This window comes from Opisthocomus hoazin, chromosome 4 (genome assembly GCF_030867145.1).
Source record: "Opisthocomus hoazin isolate bOpiHoa1 chromosome 4, bOpiHoa1.hap1, whole genome shotgun sequence".
NCBI classification, from domain to species: domain Eukaryota; kingdom Metazoa; phylum Chordata; class Aves; order Opisthocomiformes; family Opisthocomidae; genus Opisthocomus; species Opisthocomus hoazin.
In genome coordinates this window covers 48712602-48734327 of record NC_134417.1, presented here as the reverse complement: position 1 = coordinate 48734327, position 21726 = coordinate 48712602, and the positions used below count along the sequence as shown (strand labels likewise).

The 21726-nt window shown below is 38.9% G+C and overlaps 1 protein-coding gene across 6 annotated transcripts in view; it reads right to left on the bottom strand.

The window, feature by feature from the left end:
* GADL1 (glutamate decarboxylase like 1) overlaps positions 1 to 21726 on the bottom strand; it is a 92517-nt gene that overhangs the window by 60098 nt on the left and 10693 nt on the right. For 4 of the 6 annotated variants that reach the window (XM_075418961.1, XM_075418967.1, XM_075418963.1 and 1 more), the window contains 7 exons: positions 13181 to 13350; positions 12148 to 12274; positions 10388 to 10478; positions 9583 to 9689; positions 7981 to 8096; positions 2155 to 2234; positions 1985 to 2039 (listed from right to left, as the gene is read on the bottom strand). In XM_075418961.1, coding sequence (XP_075275076.1) covers positions 1985 to 2039; positions 2155 to 2234; positions 7981 to 8096; positions 9583 to 9689; positions 10388 to 10478; positions 12148 to 12274; positions 13181 to 13350 — 746 coding nt within the window. The remainder of the gene's footprint in view (positions 1 to 1984; positions 2040 to 2154; positions 2235 to 7980; positions 8097 to 9582; positions 9690 to 10387; positions 10479 to 12147; positions 12275 to 13180; positions 13351 to 21726) is intronic. The other 2 variants (XM_075418964.1, XM_075418966.1) reach the window with 1 other exon arrangement.

Genomic DNA, 21726 nt, shown 5'->3' with positions numbered 1-21726 from the left:
AACCTTGTAATGAATTTAAATTAATTCCATACATTCAAAAAGAATTACCAGCCTATAATTCACTTCTTGGTCATTCATTCCTAGTACAACTGACAAAAGTCAAACTTACAGAACAGCCTGAAGCTCGAGTACAAAACACACCTGCAAGTGAGGGAAAGATGTATCTGCTGAACTTAACAGTTTCTGTGAGCGTTCTCATCAACTTTCTCCCACAGCTACATCAAAGTTAAAGCTCCCCGAGCAGCCAACAGGTAACACAACTGAATATGGGGACAAGTCTAGGATCTCGACAAATTCCGAAGATTGTGGGGAAAAAGGTAATGGTAACAAAGAAGGGAATTACATTTTTATTCTTCTTGACAACATAGTTAAATAAACCCTCCTGACTAAATCCTCTAAAAAGAGGCCTAAGACTCTTGCTGCTCATAGTCAGTGATCATTTTGTGCTCCTGCCACTCGCAAATACATCTTCTGTTGACTAGAGTCATTAGAATATTTACTGTAATTCACTGAAGTATCCTTCCGTAAGGTTGTAAAACAGCACTTTATCAAGGACAGAGACACTTCCTGAAGCTCTGGTGAAATGAAAACCTTCCAATATACCTGTAGCTTCCATTAGAATGCAAGTGAAATAGTGTTCCTCCTGTAAGCAGAGCATTTAAATATAGAACATTTGTTTTAAAACTGCAGAGCACCATACTAAGGCTAACTTTTTTTGTTAATCATAAATGCTAGATGATTTTTTAAAATAACTACTAAATTTGTTTTTACACCTACAAACAAAAATTCTGTTTTTTTAAGCGCAAAGAGCTCATTCTCCTGTCAGCCTGCTTCCTCCTGCTCCATTTTATATCAGTCCTTTTTTTCTTAAATGGGCAAAGTACAGATGTCTTCCATGAATATTGCAAAGTACAGAAAGAGGAAAGCAAGAAAGTGCTAGGTAATTAGGGTCACCATGTATCAATAGTTACACTATCTAGCATAAAACTCAAAGAGGAGATGGCTGTTTGGCAGAAGATGTATCTAAATCAGGTCCTAGTGAAAGCTGTTGCAGTCATGCCAGTGCAAGACTGGACAGCACTGTCTTGGCTTTTCTATCAGCCACAACAGCAGGGTTTCTCAAGATAGGATTCCACGGTAGGCACTGTTGACACCCTGGACTTTGCAGTAGTTGCTTGGTATTCACAGATCGTGGACTAAGGGCTGAGCTCCGAATCCTACTGCTTTCATGCATAAACTGGAAGTGAGAAATAAGGTGAGCTAACCAAGCCAAAAGAAGATGCTCTGTGCCTTAGAATTCAGCTTCAGTCCTCGAAGCTCTAAAATAAACTATGTTGACTACGGTAAGTGCTGTCTATTTATAGATTGTATGAATGTATGTTAATGTTGTCTAAATGCCCACATAAGTACATTTCCAAATGCTGGCCTTCAACTTCCTACTTGGCAAAGTCCCTGAGGAAAAAGAGGCACAGGACAGAATCCTTGCACTCTGGCTACAATGCTAGAAAGGACTAAATTCAGCATTTGTAGCTTCCATGCTAGTTTTCTAAGCCACATGTTACAGCTCTTGCTCACTGCAGAGGACAGAGCGATATCTGCTGTAATTAACTGAAAAACCTACAGTTATCATTTACCATTTAAGGAAAACAAATACTGCATTCATTTAAAAAAAGGGTCAAGGGGAAAAGAAATCCTAAGAAGAAATGTGCTAAATACTTCAGAGCAGTGTTGTACTCAGGGCTTTCATTAGCAGTAAACACCTTGTGCAATTTTTCTCCCTCATAAGAGTGTAGCACCTAAAGTCTCACCTTATTACACAAGTTTGTGGCAAACAGATTGCACCTGTAAAAAAGACACTGCCACATTAACTGCCCTCTTTTTAAGATTTCACTCACTCTTAGTTTTCCTTCCTTTCACTCAGACACAAGCACACAGTCTGCATACACTTCTCCTCTCTCCTTCATGCCCTCTCTCCCCCTCTCACCTCTTTCCTGGCCCGTTCGACTTGTTTCTCCAGTTCCTCAGGTATCATCTTACCTCTAAGGGACACAGATTTAAAACTTTTTCAGTTACATTCAAATAGGCTGGTTATGTACAGCGCTACTGCATTTTAAAAAGGCTCAGAGACCACAGCCATGGCTTTTGCTTGCTTACCTTTCATCTGTTTTGATAAAGTAAACATTCTCTGTACCAATACCCAGGAAAGAGGCTGCCTTCTTCATGGAGTAATGACACTGTAAATGAAAGAGACATGAAAAAAAGTGAGTATGCAATTAAAAAGAAAGAAAAATTCCTTAGAATAGGGAACAGTGACACTGAAATTAATTTAATAGCAGTTAACAGGCATGACAACAGTATATCCTAACACAAAAAGCAAACCGACAAAGCTACACAGCACCAAGACCATCTTGTATTTAACAATTCATGACACACACTGAAGACTGGGGAAAATAAGACAAAAATGATGTGCACCATGTTTAAAGTGTGGGCTGAAATAATAAAAAGCTCTATTCCATATGATTTTTTTCAAGCTGGTTCTGCATTATAATGAAACACAAATTTTGAAGTGTCATCAGAGAAGAACTATTGTTTCAAAGTGTTTTAATAGAACTGAGTCAAAAGTATTGATGAGCACAAGTGTTAGGATATGCACGAGAAGAAAGATCCAAAGGCAATTGAACTCAACAGCCTAGAAGCAACCTGTAGGTCTGAAAGTCAAAAAGCACCACCCCTTGGAAGGTGGACCCTTAAATAGGATGTACCTTGTGATATATCCAAAGCCTCTACCACTTTATCCTTGTGATTTTTCTATATGGTTTTTCTAAACACAGCTGTTGTCCACTGCCAGAGACAGGATACTATGCCAAATTGACCTCTCTTCATAAGATCAAGGAGCTCAAGTCCCAAGACTTACCAAAGCCTTTAGATGCAGTACAATTGGGACTTCCAAAGCTTCCAAAGCCTTGCAAAAGGACCTGAAAATCTTGGTGTTTAGATACCAAGGCTGTTCACATGAATGCGGCTCTTAGAAGCCATTACAAAAGCAAGCAGACTTCAGACAGAACTCAGCACGTCTTCAAAAGTCAATATGGATTTTGCAGAAGGTTCCAGTTTGGACCAGTTACTATTTCAGCACAATATTTTAGCTAGGTCTCATCACAGAGGCATCTTTGAATGACCACAGACACATCCAGTCCACTTCTCACTTTGCACTGAATAAAGGGCATTAGCATATGAAACCTATGAAGTGAGTGTAAAAGAAGAGGCCCCTTTGACTGCTCAAGGGATGTCAGAAATGGACATTTATTCAAATCAGAATGTGGTAAAATGGCTCTGGTAAAAAGGATACTCAAGCCTACAGTCCACCGTACTTTTTACAAGCTTTTTTTCTGTTAAACAAATACCCAAGGTACATCTTCCCATATTTCCAACATTCACCTCCATAAGCACCTGCTCTACTGTGGATACTGTTATTTCAGCATAAAAACATTTTGTCTTATTTCAGAATAAGAGTATGCTGATCTCAGCTTAATCCATCTTCAAGGTTAGCCTAGGAATTCAAGATACAGTAACTTTCTTAATCTGAAGCTATTTTTAGATGTCAAAACCACTCTGAATAACCTGCAGCATGCCAAGTGCCTACCCCCTCACAACAATGAAGTCAGTTTTGAGAGTATGCAGCATCCCATAGGACTACACAGTTCTTCTCAGAAGCAAGATCATCCAAGCTGCCTTGGATTATCACTGTTCTTCCCAAAAAATAAAATTGGCTTTTTTTCATCTCATTACTGAAGAGTTAAAATAATGCATACTCCAGCAACCGTGAAGACGTCTAGAATTGTTACTTTTCATACAGGAGGTGAAGCCAGGTGGTTAATTAATTCCATTTTCTTCCAGAGAGTTCACACAAATGCAGTTACTGCAGAACATAATTATGAAAAATGTACAACATTTTAACGTGTGGGTATGAATATATTAAGGGTATTAAAGCCTGTCACGCTTATTTTGATGAGATGGATCATCTCAAAGGGCTCTCTGTCTTTCTGACAAAAAGGTTTCCACACCATCACCCACTTTTTAAAAAAAAGGCATACAAAGACGCTACCTGATACTATCAGGTAGTTATAAGAAAGCTTAATTTTGTAACATGACACATCCACAAAGCCTTTAGGGCTCACTCATTTAGACTCTTACAAGAATAATAACGTACATAGGTGGATAATTAGTCTTACATTACATCAGATTACATCAATAATGGTAATAATGATTGTAGAGTGGCTGTGTGTTGTGCAGTAGAAGTTTGGAGATGTTTTCAACTGATTAGTGAATCACTTCAAATACAAGTTTCCTCCATCACTTATTTCTGTCCATTAGGTTCAAATGAAAGGTATGAATCACCAGGAATAATGAGATTGATCCAAATTGAGAAAGCGGTAGACCTGCAAATTCAGTACACTAGTAAACAGGCAATCAGTAAAACAGGTATTTTATTATAAAAAATGGTATGGGAGATTGGGAGAAAGATAACAGAGGTTTGAGCACCTGAGAGATTACGCCAAAAAGCAGAGGGAAAGAGAAGAACAAAGGGAATACCTAAACAAAACAGGCTGCAAGATACATTATTTCTCGCCTCCACAAGCACTTCTGCGCCTCTCGGAAAATTTTGTTCAGTCTTCAGTAGGACACAAAAGGGGCAAGATTTATACTGCTACACAGACTTGGAATATGCTTTCTTTGAAGATAAAAAAAGTAGTCTTTCAGTTATATTGGTTGAAAACATACAAGAATTTCTTTTTTTTTTCCCCTGTTATCACTACTAGAAGTCATTATGCTAAATTACACTGCATCATTTTAAGAAAAAAATATACCAGCGAACATTTAGCAGCTCCAGTCACAACAGTGTCAACTAATTCATTTGTTCATAGTTCCCTTTCAAAAAAAAAAAAAGAGAAAGAAATATCCAGATAAAAGGTATTATTTGTATCTAGATTATATATGTAATTTTAAATAACTTTAAAAATGGTGAGTTCAGATGACTCTCACCTTGTCTTTTGCTGTTCTGTTTGTTTGGACACATTACCACCTCTGTAGCCATTTGTAGTAAGAAATGAACGCTTTTGTGCACAAGATCAAATTGGAATAGTGCATTTAAGATGTGCTGCTGTACTATTTTAACTATAGCTAGACATAATTTTCTCCTCCTAATAACATTTTAAAGACAAGGTACTTTCCCCATGTGCTCATTAAAACAGAAGATAAATTTGTATTTTCTTGATTTTGAAAAGTTTCCTAGAAACATGATTGCATAATGCAATTACATTATTATGAGATTGTTTTATTACTCATTTTTGTCTGTTGTAATTTCAACAGAGGACGACACAGTGAGTTAATGTTGTCTTCTCTCACTTTATTACTTTCATGATCAAGTTGCACTGGGGAGGAATTTAGTTCCATTGCATCTAAAAAAATGCTCATATCAGCATGCACATTTCAACTGTTTATACATCCTCTTCTACCTTCAGTTGCCTCAAATTTAGCAGATTTCTACCTTTCAGATCAATGCAATACATTCTTGGGTCACAATAAAGTTCAGATGGGACTCAAACAGCAAAAAGTGATAAAAATGTGGGCTAACTACAACTGTATTCAGTTCCTACAGAAACACAAATCACGCTTCAAGAAAGCGGGCTATAACAATTTCTCTATTACTACTACTGTCTCAAAAGGAATCACCCTGTAATGGCCCAGCAAGAGAACTATGGAGCAGTAGCATAAACAGTGTGCACTGTGTATCACCATAATTTTAAATTGCTAATCATTTTATGTGTAGGAACAAAGAGCTTTTTTGTTCCTGAAGGCCAGTCAGACCATATGAGGACCTTGGGTGGGCCATGCATTAAACATACACCTTCACGTTATCCAAGAACATACATACATAGCCACAGATCACATCAAATCAAGTCACTGACAAGTCTGTGCATTCCCCTGCTCTACAGCAAGGAACTCTTTCGGTTTGCCAAGTGCCGGACTGAAACTTTGGGACTTGGCAACTGAAGGCAAAAATAATTTCATTTGAACACAGTGTTGAAGCCAAGCCCTAAAATGACACAAGTGCCTTTTTTGATCCTTATCAATACTCTCAGTTTGTTATAGCCTCATGGCTGCTCCATGCCAACAGTTTGCACGATTCACTTCAAAGAAAAACACAGGTTGTTAACTCCTCCAGGAGTTAAAAAACCAGGATCATTTTTTTAATCACTTCAGGTTCAAAACAAGTCTGTGTCCTCCAGGATACACACACAGAAAAAAGGCTCAAAATAAAAAATAAAAAATAAATAATTAAAAAAATGAAGAGCGTGTGACACAAGCACTTATCTACTTATTTTCAGTGTGGGCGATTTATTAAATATATTCTCAATAGTATGACCTATATAAACTAAATAAAATTCCAAAAGGTAATGTAACTGGGACTCAGTACAGGTGGTGCTAAAATAAGGATCCGTGAATATGAACAACTCCTCCCTCATAACAATGAATAAATACTAGAGACACTAGACAATTGTCCCAGTATCTAGCTACTAAAAATGGCAGTTTTACAGGAAGTGATTACTGAGTACAGAAGACAACATGGTTCTGTGAAAAGTATTAGAGATGAAGATCATTGCCTTACAACTAAGTTACCAATTTCTCTCTCCTGGTCAGTTCCATGTTTTCTGGTTTTGGTCTTTCTGATGAAGCAAAGATACCAAAATAAATTTATTCTGTGAGTCAAACAAAATTTTTTGTCATTAAATTAAATGCTTGTTTGGTTTGGAGTAAGACAGTGTACTTTTTATTTAAATCTTGCAATGAAATCTTGCAACTTTATGATAAAAATTCTATGCACTTCATCTCAAACGCATTAAAGCAACACGTGATCCTCATTTTTTCCTCCTTAGCTATTTTTAAGATGTAACATGATGGATTAAGTATGAACAGGCATGTCATTTCATATACACACTTTTCAGAAAGAAAAAACTAAATATATTTTGCCTGGAAAAAAATTCCTTTATTTAGGACATTTGGATTCTGTTCCAAAATACATGTGCTGTCTTGGACTACTTATGCAATGCCTTCAGCCCTCAGGCCTCTTCAAAACAAGCCTCTCTTGTCTATTTACATTGCTAACTGTTTGGAGCATAAACTTAAGAGCTAAAATTATTCTAGTAACTATATACTCCCAAGTACAATAAGGTTCTCACTTCCACTGGGATTTCTATACAGTGGAGTCAGAATTAATAACAACTCCATACTAATCAAACTATAAACTCTTAAAATTGGAGGGACAGGTGAAAGAAAAAGCCTCTAAAACAATTAGCTTCAGAATAAATGCATGAATATAACTCAATTTTTCACAGACAGTTTGGACAGATATTATCAAAAAACTTTAACACTAGCCACATATTTTTCAATTACTTAAAGAAGACCTGTCTAAATATCCAGCAGGTTTTTCCAAAATGCTTTATGGTGGTTTTGGTTCTCTACAAAAGCCAGTATATATTGAGGTATAAAGCAGAGTGGGAGCTGCAGAGAACTGTCTCACAGGTCCACAAGTGCTCAGCTTAGTACAAATTAAACCTGCAGGAGAAAAACTTTGACACTGAAAACCTACCTATGGTCCTGCTAGACTTTATGCTGTGGGAAATCAGATGCTGCAGACCTCCACAACACAATACATGCATTCTGCTTCAGGTACGCCTCACATAAAACCTATTGTTATATCAGTAATTTCCAGGAGCAGGAAACAAGTGTGTGTTTTCTGAAAGCAAGGAAGCTTCTGCAGGGATATTTACCATCGGACTTCGTCACTTGGCGCCAGTATTCCACGTCATACACTGATGACAAATTTATTGCACCAGTCCCCCATCAGATATGCAAATGATATAATTTTGCAGCCATTGAAAATAAAGTTCAAAAAGCTTTTTTTTGTTTTGTTTTTACCTCTTCCGAAGTGAACAGGACTAGTCTTGGCAAACCCGAAAGCCCTTTTTCCTTTATCTCAGGACAAAATCTGTATCTTGCTAAGTTCATAGCATACATATTAGAAACAGAGCCACCTGCAGAGAGAGACATACAAATATATTACCCACAGTCCTTACCACCAGTCCTGTGTCTGAGTGCTTGACCTATTAGGGAAAAAAATAAACCATACAGTTAGCTTATAGATGCATGCATCATAGCTTGTGTCATCCCCAAAAGCCTACAGACAGATATAAATTGAACTCTGGGCTCTGCAGCATGTATGGAAACAGAGTGTGTTTGAATGTTGTTTGGGGATGTTTCCTGCTGAATAAGCACTGTACCCAAACAGCCCTCCCTGACACGGGACACCTTGCAGCAGCTCCTTCCTATTTACACTGAAGTGGTGCCAGCTCAGCTGGACGCACCAAGCTCAGCTGTGGTTGCAGCATACAGAGCTTAGGAGATCTCTTGGGCAACCAGGCCTCAAAGTATTACAGGGAAAAGATATCCACTGGGGAAGAAAAAAAAAAAAAACAACACACACAAAAAAACCAAAAAACACTACACTCAGCAAGTGGGAAATGGAAGATGTGCAAGGTAACATCTGGATTAGTTTTATTCACTTAAAAGAACAAAACCAAAATAATATGAAAAACACTTCCACAAAACTAGTACAAAAAAAGTATAATTCATTTATCTTTTGACAGTATTTCAGTAAGTTTTAATTAGGCAATCCTGCCATAAAAGCAAGGATTCTACTGAAAATACACATAAAATCTGACATTAAAAAAAATCCATACTATTAACATATTTTAAAAAAATAGGGGATTTTATTTATTTTTCTACTACTCACTTGTTGGCTAGAATTACTGACTTTGGTTTTGTTTTTGAAGGGAGCTGTTTAAATCCTTTTACTAATTTCATTTCTCTTCTCACCCCCAAATTAGACAGAAGAGCTTCACATCTAGCCTAATAATTTGGTACCTGAATAATCTGTGGAATAGCATCATCATGCTTCCTTATTTCAGTACAGTAGGCTGGAACGCTGCTTTACAGAGCATTTGAAAACCATGGCTTATCAAGAAGCTTAAGAAATATTTGTTTGGTTGGCCTTCTCGTAACATTTAAAAAAACAATCAAAACCCAAAGGAGTTAAACTCATGACACTCCCGCTAAGACAAACTCTGGCTCCCACAGCTGACAGGCAGAATACAGAGACCAGTGCCCTCAGGCACCACTGGTCGGTGTCTAGCACATAAATCAGCTCCCTGTCTGCCAACCCATTTGACTCAGTCCAATAAGGCTGTTGGTATTGTTGTTAATGAGCTCAGGAGTACCATCAGTTATAAACAGCTTCCACACAATTATTTTTAATGTACAACAGTTTTCATTTATTCACTGATCAGACTCACAGAATTATTACTAGAAACAGACAAGATAAACCTGGATTAAATAGTTATGTGTGTGCATCACTGGATTTTTGCATGCATTTTCAAATATTCTACACGAGTACAATGTTCATGGAATTACTGATGTTAGTAGGCTTATAATGACTCAGCTCGAAATCTGAACTGTTCCTACCTGGATTAAATATACCATCACCTTCTTCCCAGCCTACGAACTCAATCATTTTCTTGATGACTGCTTCTTCCACCAACAGAAACACAGGGGATACTTCATATGTATATCTGAACAAAAATAAAAGCATGATGATTGGTATTAAGACTACAGAACTAACACCAAAGAATACTGTTAAAACTAGATAAAAGTTTCTTGCACCTTTCTCTAATCTATCAGAAGGTGACCATCATCAGCAGTAAAACTCTAAACCAAAAACACTGTGAATCCAACCCAGTAGAACAATTACTTGGTTCCTGACAGCATCACATCAACACTTCCACTCTCGAAGTAATACATCAGAAGTTGCTTTTAATGTAGGTCACAGGCTTAAATTTCAGTTATAATGATCTATTGCAAGCAGCAATTACTTTTCATTTAGGCTTTACATTTGCAAGTAAACAGTAGGCAGGAAACCATTTGCATTCAACTCTGCAGAATGCTTCAAAGGAAGTGAAGAACTAAGTCCAATTAATTCACCTTTATGCACTAAGTAAAAAAAAAAAGTCTAGGTTTAAGTGTGTTGAAAAACAGAGATCTCTCCTCTTAAGCCCCACCTCACAAACTAGGAAAAAAAGCCTCATGAGCTTAGCCAAGTTTCTGTTGAGCTATCCAGCCAATCCAGACTGTTCTCTATCCCAAATTCCTGCACAATTCCTACCTCCTCTGTAACACTGAAAACTGAAATCGCGGGGGGGGGGGGGGGGGAAGGCTGTTATTCCAAAACACGTGCTAATTTATCATCAAAAGGGCAAGGAACTACACTTACACACTTGGGTTCAGTGCTTCTGTGATGAAACGAGCCACTAACGAGTAATAATCTATTCCAGCATACAGCTGATTGAAAAATCTTGGATGACCTGAAAATACAGATGAAAAGCAGCGACAGGATATACATGAAAAGAGAACATATCACAGGCCCTCTCAGCTGAACACTGCAAATCACAATTCACTCCATCATTCTTTCAGCATTTTCTGGACTAACTATCCTTTTGTTAGGTTAGACAATCCTTTGAAAGTAAATTTAATAAGCACTTTCAGGTCCCAAAACAAGGGAGATGTAAGTAGTGCACTGAACGAATGTGGGTTGTTCACAAGTTTTACAAATCAAAAAAAGAAACGGGATCGACAACTGAGTATACACAGTGGCTTTTAACAGTGGTCTTGAGAGGCCACAATAGATGTTCGGCCAAATGTTGCTAAGCAGTAGACTGCACAAACCTGCCAGTCCCAGGCAGCTGTGCCTGTGCTCCCACCAAAGTCTCTGTATTGATAGAGTGAGGCAGTATAACCACTTGGAAAAACTTGCTGCAGACTTAAAATGACAAGCTCAGTGTTGACTTGCCTTGAAACACCGATATATGACTAATTATGAGAAAAGTATATATTATTGCTGACTATAAAAACAAGTCAGTTCAGCAGTGGGATCACCACCTAAATTTTCATCCACAGCACAGTACTTTTGCATGCAAAACCAGGTAAACTGTATGGCTCCAATTATATCTGGGGCTTCAATAAATGTTTATATTTAGATTACAGACTATTTGTACAGCTTATTTTTATATACAATATCCTTTCTAAGATGACATAGTGTAATATGAAAATCTAAAGGCAATTTGCAAAATCTAAACAGGATATCTGCCAGTAACTCAGTAATTTTATCTGTATATTATTAGTGCACTTCCCCTGTAGAACAGTATTGCTACTTTTCTATGGTTTTCAGAGGCATGCGTTCACTCTCAGAATTATTTTACCATTTTACTTTGTAGTAATAGTGACTGTAGCAAGGAACATGTCCTGGAAATGCACAACTAACTATATCAAACGTCCTTCTCCCTTTCCAAAACACAGCTTAAGCTATGTCACATCTGAAATCCTGAGCTACTGCTCCAGAGCTATTTCCTGAACAGATGTTATTCATCCCTTTTTGCTACGATTGAATTGCACGACACATGCTGCAGAAAGGTTAGCTGTAGAGAGCTAATCCTGCAGAGCTGTGGTGTACTGTCTCTGAAACACTGCAGGCTGCCTTCTCAGTGTCTGGAACAGGAATTGTTGCCTATGAGCAAACTGACACCCTATAAGACAATCTCTCAAAAAGAGCAATATTAAATGTAGGGTAATCATCACTAAGAAAGTATGAGGGCAATGACACTGACTCCACTCAGACAGCAGGAAATCACACACAGAGGTCTTTCTCCTGCCTGGTTTTGCTAGACTGTTATATCATACCCATCTAGGTAACTTTCACCAGACTTCCAAATGACAGAATTTACCACTAATGTTGATGGCATTACAGAAATTAGTTTTCGATTAGTTTGCCATGATTACACATTTCAGTCAAACCTATGGTGACCAGCATTCAGTCAAACAACTGAAACACAGCCAAATGTTTGCATACTTGTATAGGCAGGCATAAAACAAACATTCACGCCCCCAATTCCCTGAAAGGTGACAGAACTTTGTAAACATTATCTTGTCTTCCTGGGTTAGCATACAAAATAACTGCAGCAGAAATCACACGCGTACTGGTTTTGACGCTGTATTGTATAACATCCCGGCAGAGTTGCAAGAGTTTCTGATGAGATTCGCCAGTGTCCCTCATTTCCAGATCAAGAATCTGCTTCAGCATTTCGGGAGCCCGCCATTCACAAACCTAGTGAGAGGGAGGAGGGAGACACCAGCAGCGAACAGGTTAACCAAGAGGAAGAGGTTATAAAGGTACTGGATAAGCATCACGTTCAGCACAGGTTTCACAAAACTGCCCATTGCAGTGCAGCATGCCACCAGAAAATATCTCTGGTAAACTGGCCTCATGGGATCTTGGCTTTATCGTGTCTCAGGTACTCCTTGGCCATAAAAACTAGAGTGGGAAAGGCTGGAAGGAGGAAAAGACTTGGAGGAGAATAAGGTGTGCCTGTTGGAATGCAGGGGTGTAGAAAGCCAGCCGCAAGTCTGAAAACCAATCTGTCTTTTCATGGCTCATGTATTCTAGTTAGGAGTAAGAGGCCTGCAGGTAAAATTCTGTCCTTAGCTAAGGATTTGCAGTCACAGCGTTTTCAGATGCTGTTCTGCCAAAGGGTGGGAGCAGTCAGTGCATGACCAAAGGCATGCACACTTCATGTTCAGCTCCTCTTCCAATACACCCTCTTAAGCATGCGTTCTGTGAAACCCAGAGCAATATAATTATGTTGCCCCTCCACAGTGGTACCACATCCACAGTTCCTCCTTCTCTGATACCAGTACCCCTGAGGAGAAAACAAATAACTCCCCTCACCCCAAGCAGGAAAACACTGCACCCATTTGTCATCTCAAAGAAAGTGACCATTGTACTCTGAGATGAAAAAACTCATTATATTCTGACAAATATGTATGCTGATTATGTTATTGAAAGGTTTTATAATATGATTTTTCTTAATTTGAAAGGCTGTCTTATTTCAGAGCCAGGCACAGACTAGAAGCAATTTTGAGGCTAAAGTGCAATAAAATGCAGCTTAGAAAAAAATTGATTCACTGTTCATTATCTCTGTTACAAATTCTCAACAATGCTCTATAGCTTTACCTTTTCTGTTACGTCATCAGCTTTCTGGATGACTTCTTCCATTATAATCTTACAGGCCTCTTCCACAAACTTCTCTCCTGCTTTTGAGTCCATTATAGGACCATTGAGGATGACCCCATCCACCAAAACAGCATTCTTCTTCTGGAGCATCTCCTGTTTGCAAATACCAACTGTAAGATAATTAACTCACCATTAGAGCAAGGCCTGGATCACTAAATCATAAACTGAAAAAAAATGTTCTTTCCTTACTGAAGACTTAGTCAGCTTAAGGAAGACATTCACAAAGACTTTCCACATGTACAAAAATCCTAGATTTTGGTGGAAGAATCTCTACAGACAAAAAAACTGATGCTTTACTTCAAACCTAGATTGTTATTATGTAGGTAAGAACAGCCTACTGCTGTATGGTATCTACTGCTTTCCGTAGCATACAAAAGCATACAAGGCACCTTCCAAACACAGAGGAAAACACAGTTCTGGCCTAGAACATGATACAGCTGGATAAACAGAAATAAACTGCAAGATAACAAGCATTTTTCTTAACTGAAAATATTTGCCTCCACATGGCATCCCCCTCCTGCTCCCCTTTTTTTCACAGAAATAATTTCCAGCTTCATTTCCCATATCCTCATGCTGCTCCTTCCCACCAGCCAGTCACACAGAATCACAGAATGTTAGGGGTTGGAAGGGACCTCCATGGGTCATCTAGTCCAACCCCCAACCCCCCGTCCTATTGCTCTGAGTCTGATGCATCTTTTGCAAAGTGTTTCACTGAGCCAACCCACTCTCCACGAAGATAAAACCTTTCGAGATTGCTGTCAATATCACATACCTGTATTGCTCTCCTTTCTGGCCTTATCCTATTAAGTTCCCTTAATCACTAATTACTGTAATTTGCTGTGCAGATTGTCTTGTTTATTCAACTTCAATGATGATATCTTTCTTCTCCCTCACCTATCCACACAACACACTCTCCTGATGTGTTCCATAAACACGTTGCTACTTCCTTCTTTACATTACTGCTGAAAGCACACCCAAGATGCTTATAAGACACTGGCCAACAGTGGCAACCACGTATCTATTTCATGTATTGATTTCCTATGGCAAGATCAGGACTTCAGTTTTAATCAACTTGAGGATAAAGATGAAAGTGAGACATTTGGAGATATCAAAGGAACAGACATCTGAAACAGTATAGTGGTGAAAGGAGAAGCAGTAACTACCATATCCAAATTATCTGGGTTACAGACAGCGCCTATCCACTGATCTCATCCTAGAATAGCCAGATCCATGACGCCAGGCAGCATTGCCTTGAAGGGTCTTCTTCATCTACAATGAGAATGGTGGAAGCGTAAGGATGTGCGAAGGAGAAAGTTCTATGCCTGAAACAACTTTATATTCTGCTTTGCTTTTTGCTCCAGTTGTAAAGTATAGAAGAAGGGCAGCTTTTTCACAAGTCTAAACAAATAACTGAATTTCCAGAAGACTGCCAGACACTGCAGTCTGACACATTCATCACACTTATCATAATTACAGTTCCTCATGCACGGGAGGATATAAAACAACAATGCTGCCTAGAAAGGTAGATGACTGAGGTCCATCGATTGAAAGAAACTCTGTCAATCCCATGAGCTTTTATTTATCGATGACTCAGAGTAGCTATTCAGTTTACTTTCACTTATCAGGAGACATATGACAAACAAGATCAAATTCTAACATGAGATGGAACCTCAGGCTTCCCATAAAGCCGATGACAAAAATGAGACTCCCACTCTCTGCATTTCTGAAATTACTTCTATTTTTAATCCAAAGTGGCAATATACAAATTTTTGTTGAATGGAGTATCCTTCAGCATATTGTTACAGAAGAGGCATAAATGTTCTTGTGGGACAGACAGAGAAAAAGCAGGTGAGCAGTATTACATCTTCCACAGGCAAAGAGGGAGAATCCCAGACATCAAGAAATGTCGATTGTCATCATGCTTCCCAGCACACCACAGCAGAAGCTGTTTCTGTACTGAAACAGCAGCTTTGAAAAAGTCTTAGAGGTTTCTCTCTGAAAACATAAGCTGGTAGGTCAACTTTTCAAGACTTCAACATTCAGGTATTAACAAGGAATTTGAAGGCACCAGGCCTTCGGGCAGACACAGCAGTGAGCATTTTGGATTGAGAGTTAGTTATTGGCTGCATAAACAGCTGCCTTAAGTACTAACCAGAGTTCTAATAAGAAGAGACAGCGGACCAAGAGAACTCACTCTTTTTTTGTGTGCTCTGCTCCACCCTTTGGGTCTCCGCTAGAACCAGAGCTGTGCAAAAGCTTTCTGTTGGTAACTCCATCAGCGCTACTTCTACTTATGCACAGAGATCTGATACTACTACTTCCATGACCAGAGTTTTACATTACTTTTTCTACCAGGTCCTTAGGGGGTGGGGTGATGGGTCTAACAACAGCTCCCTATCTGAAGCAGGTCTGTTCACCTCTGCACACAGTTTTACAGTCTCCATAGGACACTGTGGAGCCTGAAGAAGACATCCTCTGGAAAATGGGAGAGCACCTAACCCTAGTCCCAATACATCTGTATTAAGCCTCAGACACAGTCTGTGAAACAAAGGCAAAGCAGAGAGATCAGAAGGAAAGGAGGGGAAAGTGCCTTCACTTCAACAGCAGTTTACCTGTGTAAGGCTCCAGCAAAGAGTTCGGGACTTAGCCCACATTATATTTAATAAAATAATACACCTCACAATTATTTACCACTTTCTCAATAATTTTTTTGTTATCACTCACCATTTCAATCTGAACTTGCTGAGCTACATTCTGCCCTGGAACATACCATAAGACTATTATTGGAAATTAATAGGAACAGCTATTTCACAATCAGCAGCTAAATCAAGCCCCAAGCATGCACATTTTCTGAAATAAAAGTCTTCAGGTTTTGCAAACCACTGGTGGATATATACACTGTTCCCCTCCTTCATGATTTTACTGCAAATCCCATGATACATAATCTTCTATGTATAACTGTCTGACTTCTGTAGTTCTTAGGAGAATACCAAACTCTTCTTTACTAAAAGTGTGTTTCCTCGTGGTTGCAGTAAAAACCTTGAAGAGGACAACTAAGTAGATGATAAAAGTCCAAAAAGGATTCAAGGTTCACTTTTTATGTCACAGTACCCAAGTTAAACAGCCTGCCTTTAACACCTTCTCAGAGCTCAGCATCCAAGCTAAAAGACACACACAGTCTTTATAAGCTGATAATTCATGCCGTCTCTTTAAAAAAAAAAAAGATCATACCTCAAATGCTCAAAACATTATTTTCCAAGAATTTTGGGCCTTTTACATATCTGTCTCAAACACACCTGATTGCACTAAGGGAATGTGTTCCACATGGAGGGCAATTCATAGAAACAGTATCTTGTCATACATATCTTTTTTGTTTTCAAACTTGATAAGCAAACAACCTAGAGATGTGGCTACAATAAATACATTCCTTTCCATTTAAGAATACAGAAACAGACTCCTAAGCAGACTCAGAAAACAGACTTCCAGAAAGTATATCAAATGCAATTTTAGCCAAATGGCTCCAGGCTTGAAACAGCACTAAAACTTTACCAAATGGTTTTGCTTTAAATCAGAGATTAAGGATTATGGACTGTTCAATATACCCTTCTGCAAAAGAGAAGACTCAATCCTGCTCCAATTGAAGGCAATTGGGCATTTAGCCACTGGCTTCAGCAGAAGCAGAATCAAGCCTGTAACTCTCACATTTCATCCTGAATGAAATATTCTATTACAGTAGCCTATGCATTTCCAACCAGCATTCCATTTTTATGATCAATATTATTTTTCCAGCAGAAAACAAGTGTTTTGGCACTGCAATAATGTACAGAAAAAATAAACTTTCTTTCAGATGTTTCTATATCTTTATGTAAGCACTATCAAGTATTATAAAAGCTGCATCTGTGTTTCCATAAACATATAGAAACTTCCACTGCTAAAATTCTTGCACTACAAAAAGAAACTGGAGAATTCTACTTGGCACATTCTGACAACATTTGGGAGAGTAGAATAAAATGCCCAGGGAGATTTATGGCTAACAAGGAAAAGGCAGAAACAGAACAGGGTGGTTTTGAAAGAGTAGCTTGTGCTTGAATGTCAGAGCCAAATCCTATTCAGTTTACACCGTACTGGCACCACAGACTATTCAAGTGAATGCAAAAGGCTGGCTTTGGCCAAAGGCCAATTACTGCTTTGTAACAAATGCAGTAATAATTGCCAGCACTAATCGGAAACAAAGTTTAAATTTCTCATTCTGTATGATCTAGTCATGATTCTTCTTTCAGAATACTTCAGTATTTTCTTTCACTGTTTCCATTCCAGCAAAGGAAAACAAGTGAACTTCAGTGTCAAGACTCCACACCATCATGTTTAATGAATTATTGTGGTGCCATATTGTGTATATTAACACACAAACCTGTCCTGTACTGTGCAGCTATTTGAGTCCCTCAGTGTACACGATCTTTAAAGACACTTCTGTCTCTTTAATCACCGCATTCTGTATGTCTATGACTGAAGTAAAGTCACTCCAGTTTTAAGGCAAAATACACTGTTTCTTAGTAAACTCATTTCCCAAGCCTGTTGCCAAGTAAAGATGCAGTTGACTTTGTGTTCTGGCAAAGCCACCCACATGAAAAAAAACCTAGGCGCAGGTATGGTAGGACTCATGCAATTGCCCCTATACTACTTGTTCTTATTTTGCAGGTACATCACGGACCAGGCATGTGGACAGGAAACAAGGCAGGTGCTTCCCTTCAGACGGTGTGTAACAGCCTCCCACACACAGGAATCCTCCAACTGCAAAAATGCAAACGTGACCTTTATAGAGCAGGACCCGAGGAAAACGAGAGCACTTGTATCCAGGCTCAAAGGCCCCTCAACAGACTCTTTGAGGACCCTGCTAGTGCTGAACAGCAACAGCACAACAAACAGGTCCTATTCTCCGTCCCACACCTGAATTTCCCACTTTGAAAGGAAAGGTTGGGAGGAGAGAGAGAAACCTGGAGAGGAGCCCCAGCGATGAGTATCTGACTGGGAATGCGAGGTCTGTGCCAGGAGAGAGGTTCTGCTTCCAGAGACGTTTCCAGAGTTCTGATGGGGCACCCCTATTAGTTGAATGCTCATTACATGTTGTGTCCATTCACTGCGTGCCAAGCACTTGCTCTACACAACAGCACTAGGCAGGATATGCTAAAAAAAAAAATAATAATAATAAAAGAAGCAGACAAAAGTTAAGAAACAAGAATCGGGAATTTTTATGCATCCGAACCTCAGGAATTCATGCTAATATTTAATAACAACTTCTCAATGCCTTAATCAAGCAACTGCAGGAATGATTCATGCTGTAACATTTCCAATTAGGAAGAAAGGCTGTGGAAAATTGGAATTCACCTTGATGCAAAACTGAGAAACGGCACATGCCAAGTATAAAATGGAAGTCCCAATTCCCTGACCCCAATGAGATTCTCTCAGTTCGCACACTTTAATTTTTAACATCTGCCACCAGTGTAGGAAGCATCTGAGAAAAAAAAAAAAAAAGGCTTTTATTTTAATTAGAATTTGCACATTCATAATGAACATATAATGAACGTTCCTTTTTCTGCGGGAAAGTGAATATATTTGCAACATCCAAGTCAATCACAGGCATTGTGCATGGGATAGCAAATTTAACAACTTCAGGAGGCTGAGTTCAGACAGAAGTGACAAATATATGTGTGACCCACATAGAATATAAAGAATCCCTGAGATTTCACTGCTTCCCATGGGAAAAAATTGAAGTGGAAATACAATTGGGTTTTTTTTCCGAAATGGAAATCCTGCAACTTGATTTAAAAGAGTCCATGACAGCCTGTAATTTCATGCAAGAACTGTATTTTTAGTCATAACATAAAAACAATTTTTAACTCCAATCTTTCAAAAATCAACTAGGAAAGCAATAATTTACTAAAACTGAGTTCTCTGGGATTCAACGCAATTTAAAATGTAAAAATAGATTAAAATTTCAACATTGTAATGCTCATTCAACATCGTAACATTCAAGTTACAGTTAAAACAACTTCTTTCCTCTCACTTTTTCTTAACATCATATACACTTCCATATTTTCTGTTCCCTACAAAAGATTTCCAATTACTGCTCACTAATCCATGTCTACAGCATTGCTCTGAGATACGCCCTTAGTTACTAACAAGGGGAAGCTGGTGCATAGTAAACTGGGATGTAACTTTTCGGTCAGCTAGGTCTTCTGGACTAGTTCCTACACAGACATTCATAATTTATTAGGATATTATGTATAGCGAAGTAGTTCAATCCACTTTCAAAATGAAGCAAGCTGCCTTGCACAGACCGTTATAACATTGCTGGTCAGACCTCAGAGCAGCCTTCCAACACCTGAAGGGGCTTACGAGAAAGCTGGAGAGGGAATTTTTGCAAGGGCATGTAGTGATAGGACAAGGGGTAATGGCTTTAAACTAAAAGAAGGTAGAGTTAGATTAGATATAAGGAAGAAATTCTTTACTATGATGGCAGTGAGGCACTGGAACAGGTTGCCCAGAAAAGCTGTGGATGCCACCTCTCTGGAACTGTTCAACGCCAGCTTGGATGGGGCTTTGAGCAACCTGCTCTAGTGTAAGATGTCCCTGTCCATGGCAGGCAGGTTAGGACTAGATGTTCTATAAGCTCCCTTAAGACCCAAACCATTCTGTGATCAGCAGAGACCAGTCACACAGCTGAGGGACCCGGCAGGGCTCTGTACCCATGACTTCAGATCATGCCTGCCTTGATTTTCCTATGTGGCTTCAGGAAACCACTCCTGAGCTGCAAGAGGCCAAGCTGAGGGGGGACAATACACATTAGCAAGTGCCAGCAGAAGATACAGTGGTCCTTTGTGAGGGCAGCAGCCCAGATGATGCCCAGTAGAAGCACAGATCTGACCATGCTATGCATAGCATGCTAGAGACCCCGTGATCCCTGCCCAGGCAAGGCAGCTAAAGGAGGCCCAAACAGAGCCCTCACACCACCTGCAGTCTGACTGCGCCCATGTCTTCCCTTTTTCCTTTAAGAAAAGCAGAAGATAAATAACTTGTTTGGGTTTTCTTTCTTTTACCATGCCCAAACTTTAATCAGTCATTTGAGATCAGCATCAGCACTGCAACAAAATACCAGATACATACAACATTTGTTGCTTATTCTTTCCCACTTAGGCAGGTGTAAGAGCTTTTTAACACAATCTGTTGGCCCCAAAGCTGGTTCAATAATCCCTGAACAGTCAAGCAGGTCTGCTTGAGAAAAATGAGTTCAAGCAGCTCAATGAGACACAAGCTGTCTTGCAGTGTAACTAGCAGAGGGACGCCAAGCTGCTTATGAGACAACCTTTCTTGTTGAAACCCTGACATTTGCCAATGGATAAGATCATCTTTATGAGGCTTTTCAGCTTACATAAGGTGAGACGTGACAAAGGGCAGGGACATGCAAGCTTCAGAGCCAAAAGCTCTTCCAAATTGTCTAGATTTGCTACTTTGTAGAGTTATTGCTACTTTGGTGACAAAAGACTTTGGTCACTAAAAGCCACTTTCCTCATCATATTTATGGTACTGAAAAACCTCTGGTCCGGTGACTTTTTCTTTAAAGACACCTCTATTTGCTGACACTTGACAAGTTTTTAATTAAAAAAAAAATAATCAAGATCACACATATTCAAGAAACAGTAATAGACACATACATACATACGTTTGAACCAGGTCCAAGTCACCTTTTATCACCCTTAGAGCAGCCCTGACGATAGTCATCAACAGAAGCAGCCCCCACTGACATGCCACAAAACAACAAGCATTTGCCTTTTAAATTTATTACTCCCTCATTGCACATGTATAAACCCCATTAATGTTAAAATAAGATAACTTCTGTGTCCAGATAGGAGAATGAAAAAACGGGGGGAAACGGCCCAAATTTAGACATGTCCTGCTGAGTATCCTTGAGCTATCAGTGCTTTACAAACAACTACCTTCAACAACCTCTATGATTTGTGACACAAGACAAAGCAAAAAAGGCCATAAGAAATTTAACTTTTGATGTTTGCAAAGCCTGAAGAAGTAGTGTCTTTAAACATTTGGGATGAGTATTAGGACTGACTATGCCAAAACTGACCCAGAGGAGGAAAAAAAGAAAAAAGAGAAATATTAAGCCATGTATTTCAATGTGTCCATTTTTCATGTCTTGTACATGTAATAAATGCTTATGGAAATACAAATGGTCTTTATAGAAGGAGGCTGCTTAAAATAATTAAGGGCAGGAAAACTAAAGCTCATGAAGTCTGAACTGTTTAATAGGCAATAACAGCCAAATCAGTATGCAACAAGATCCCCCAATGCATTAAAAAGTGACAATTCTTGGTTGTATAAGTGACAGCTTAAAAGATGCCTTAATCAAGAAAGAAAAATTATTTATTGAACTTCTCAAATGTCACATTAGGCTTCTTCAGTAAATGTTCATTAAC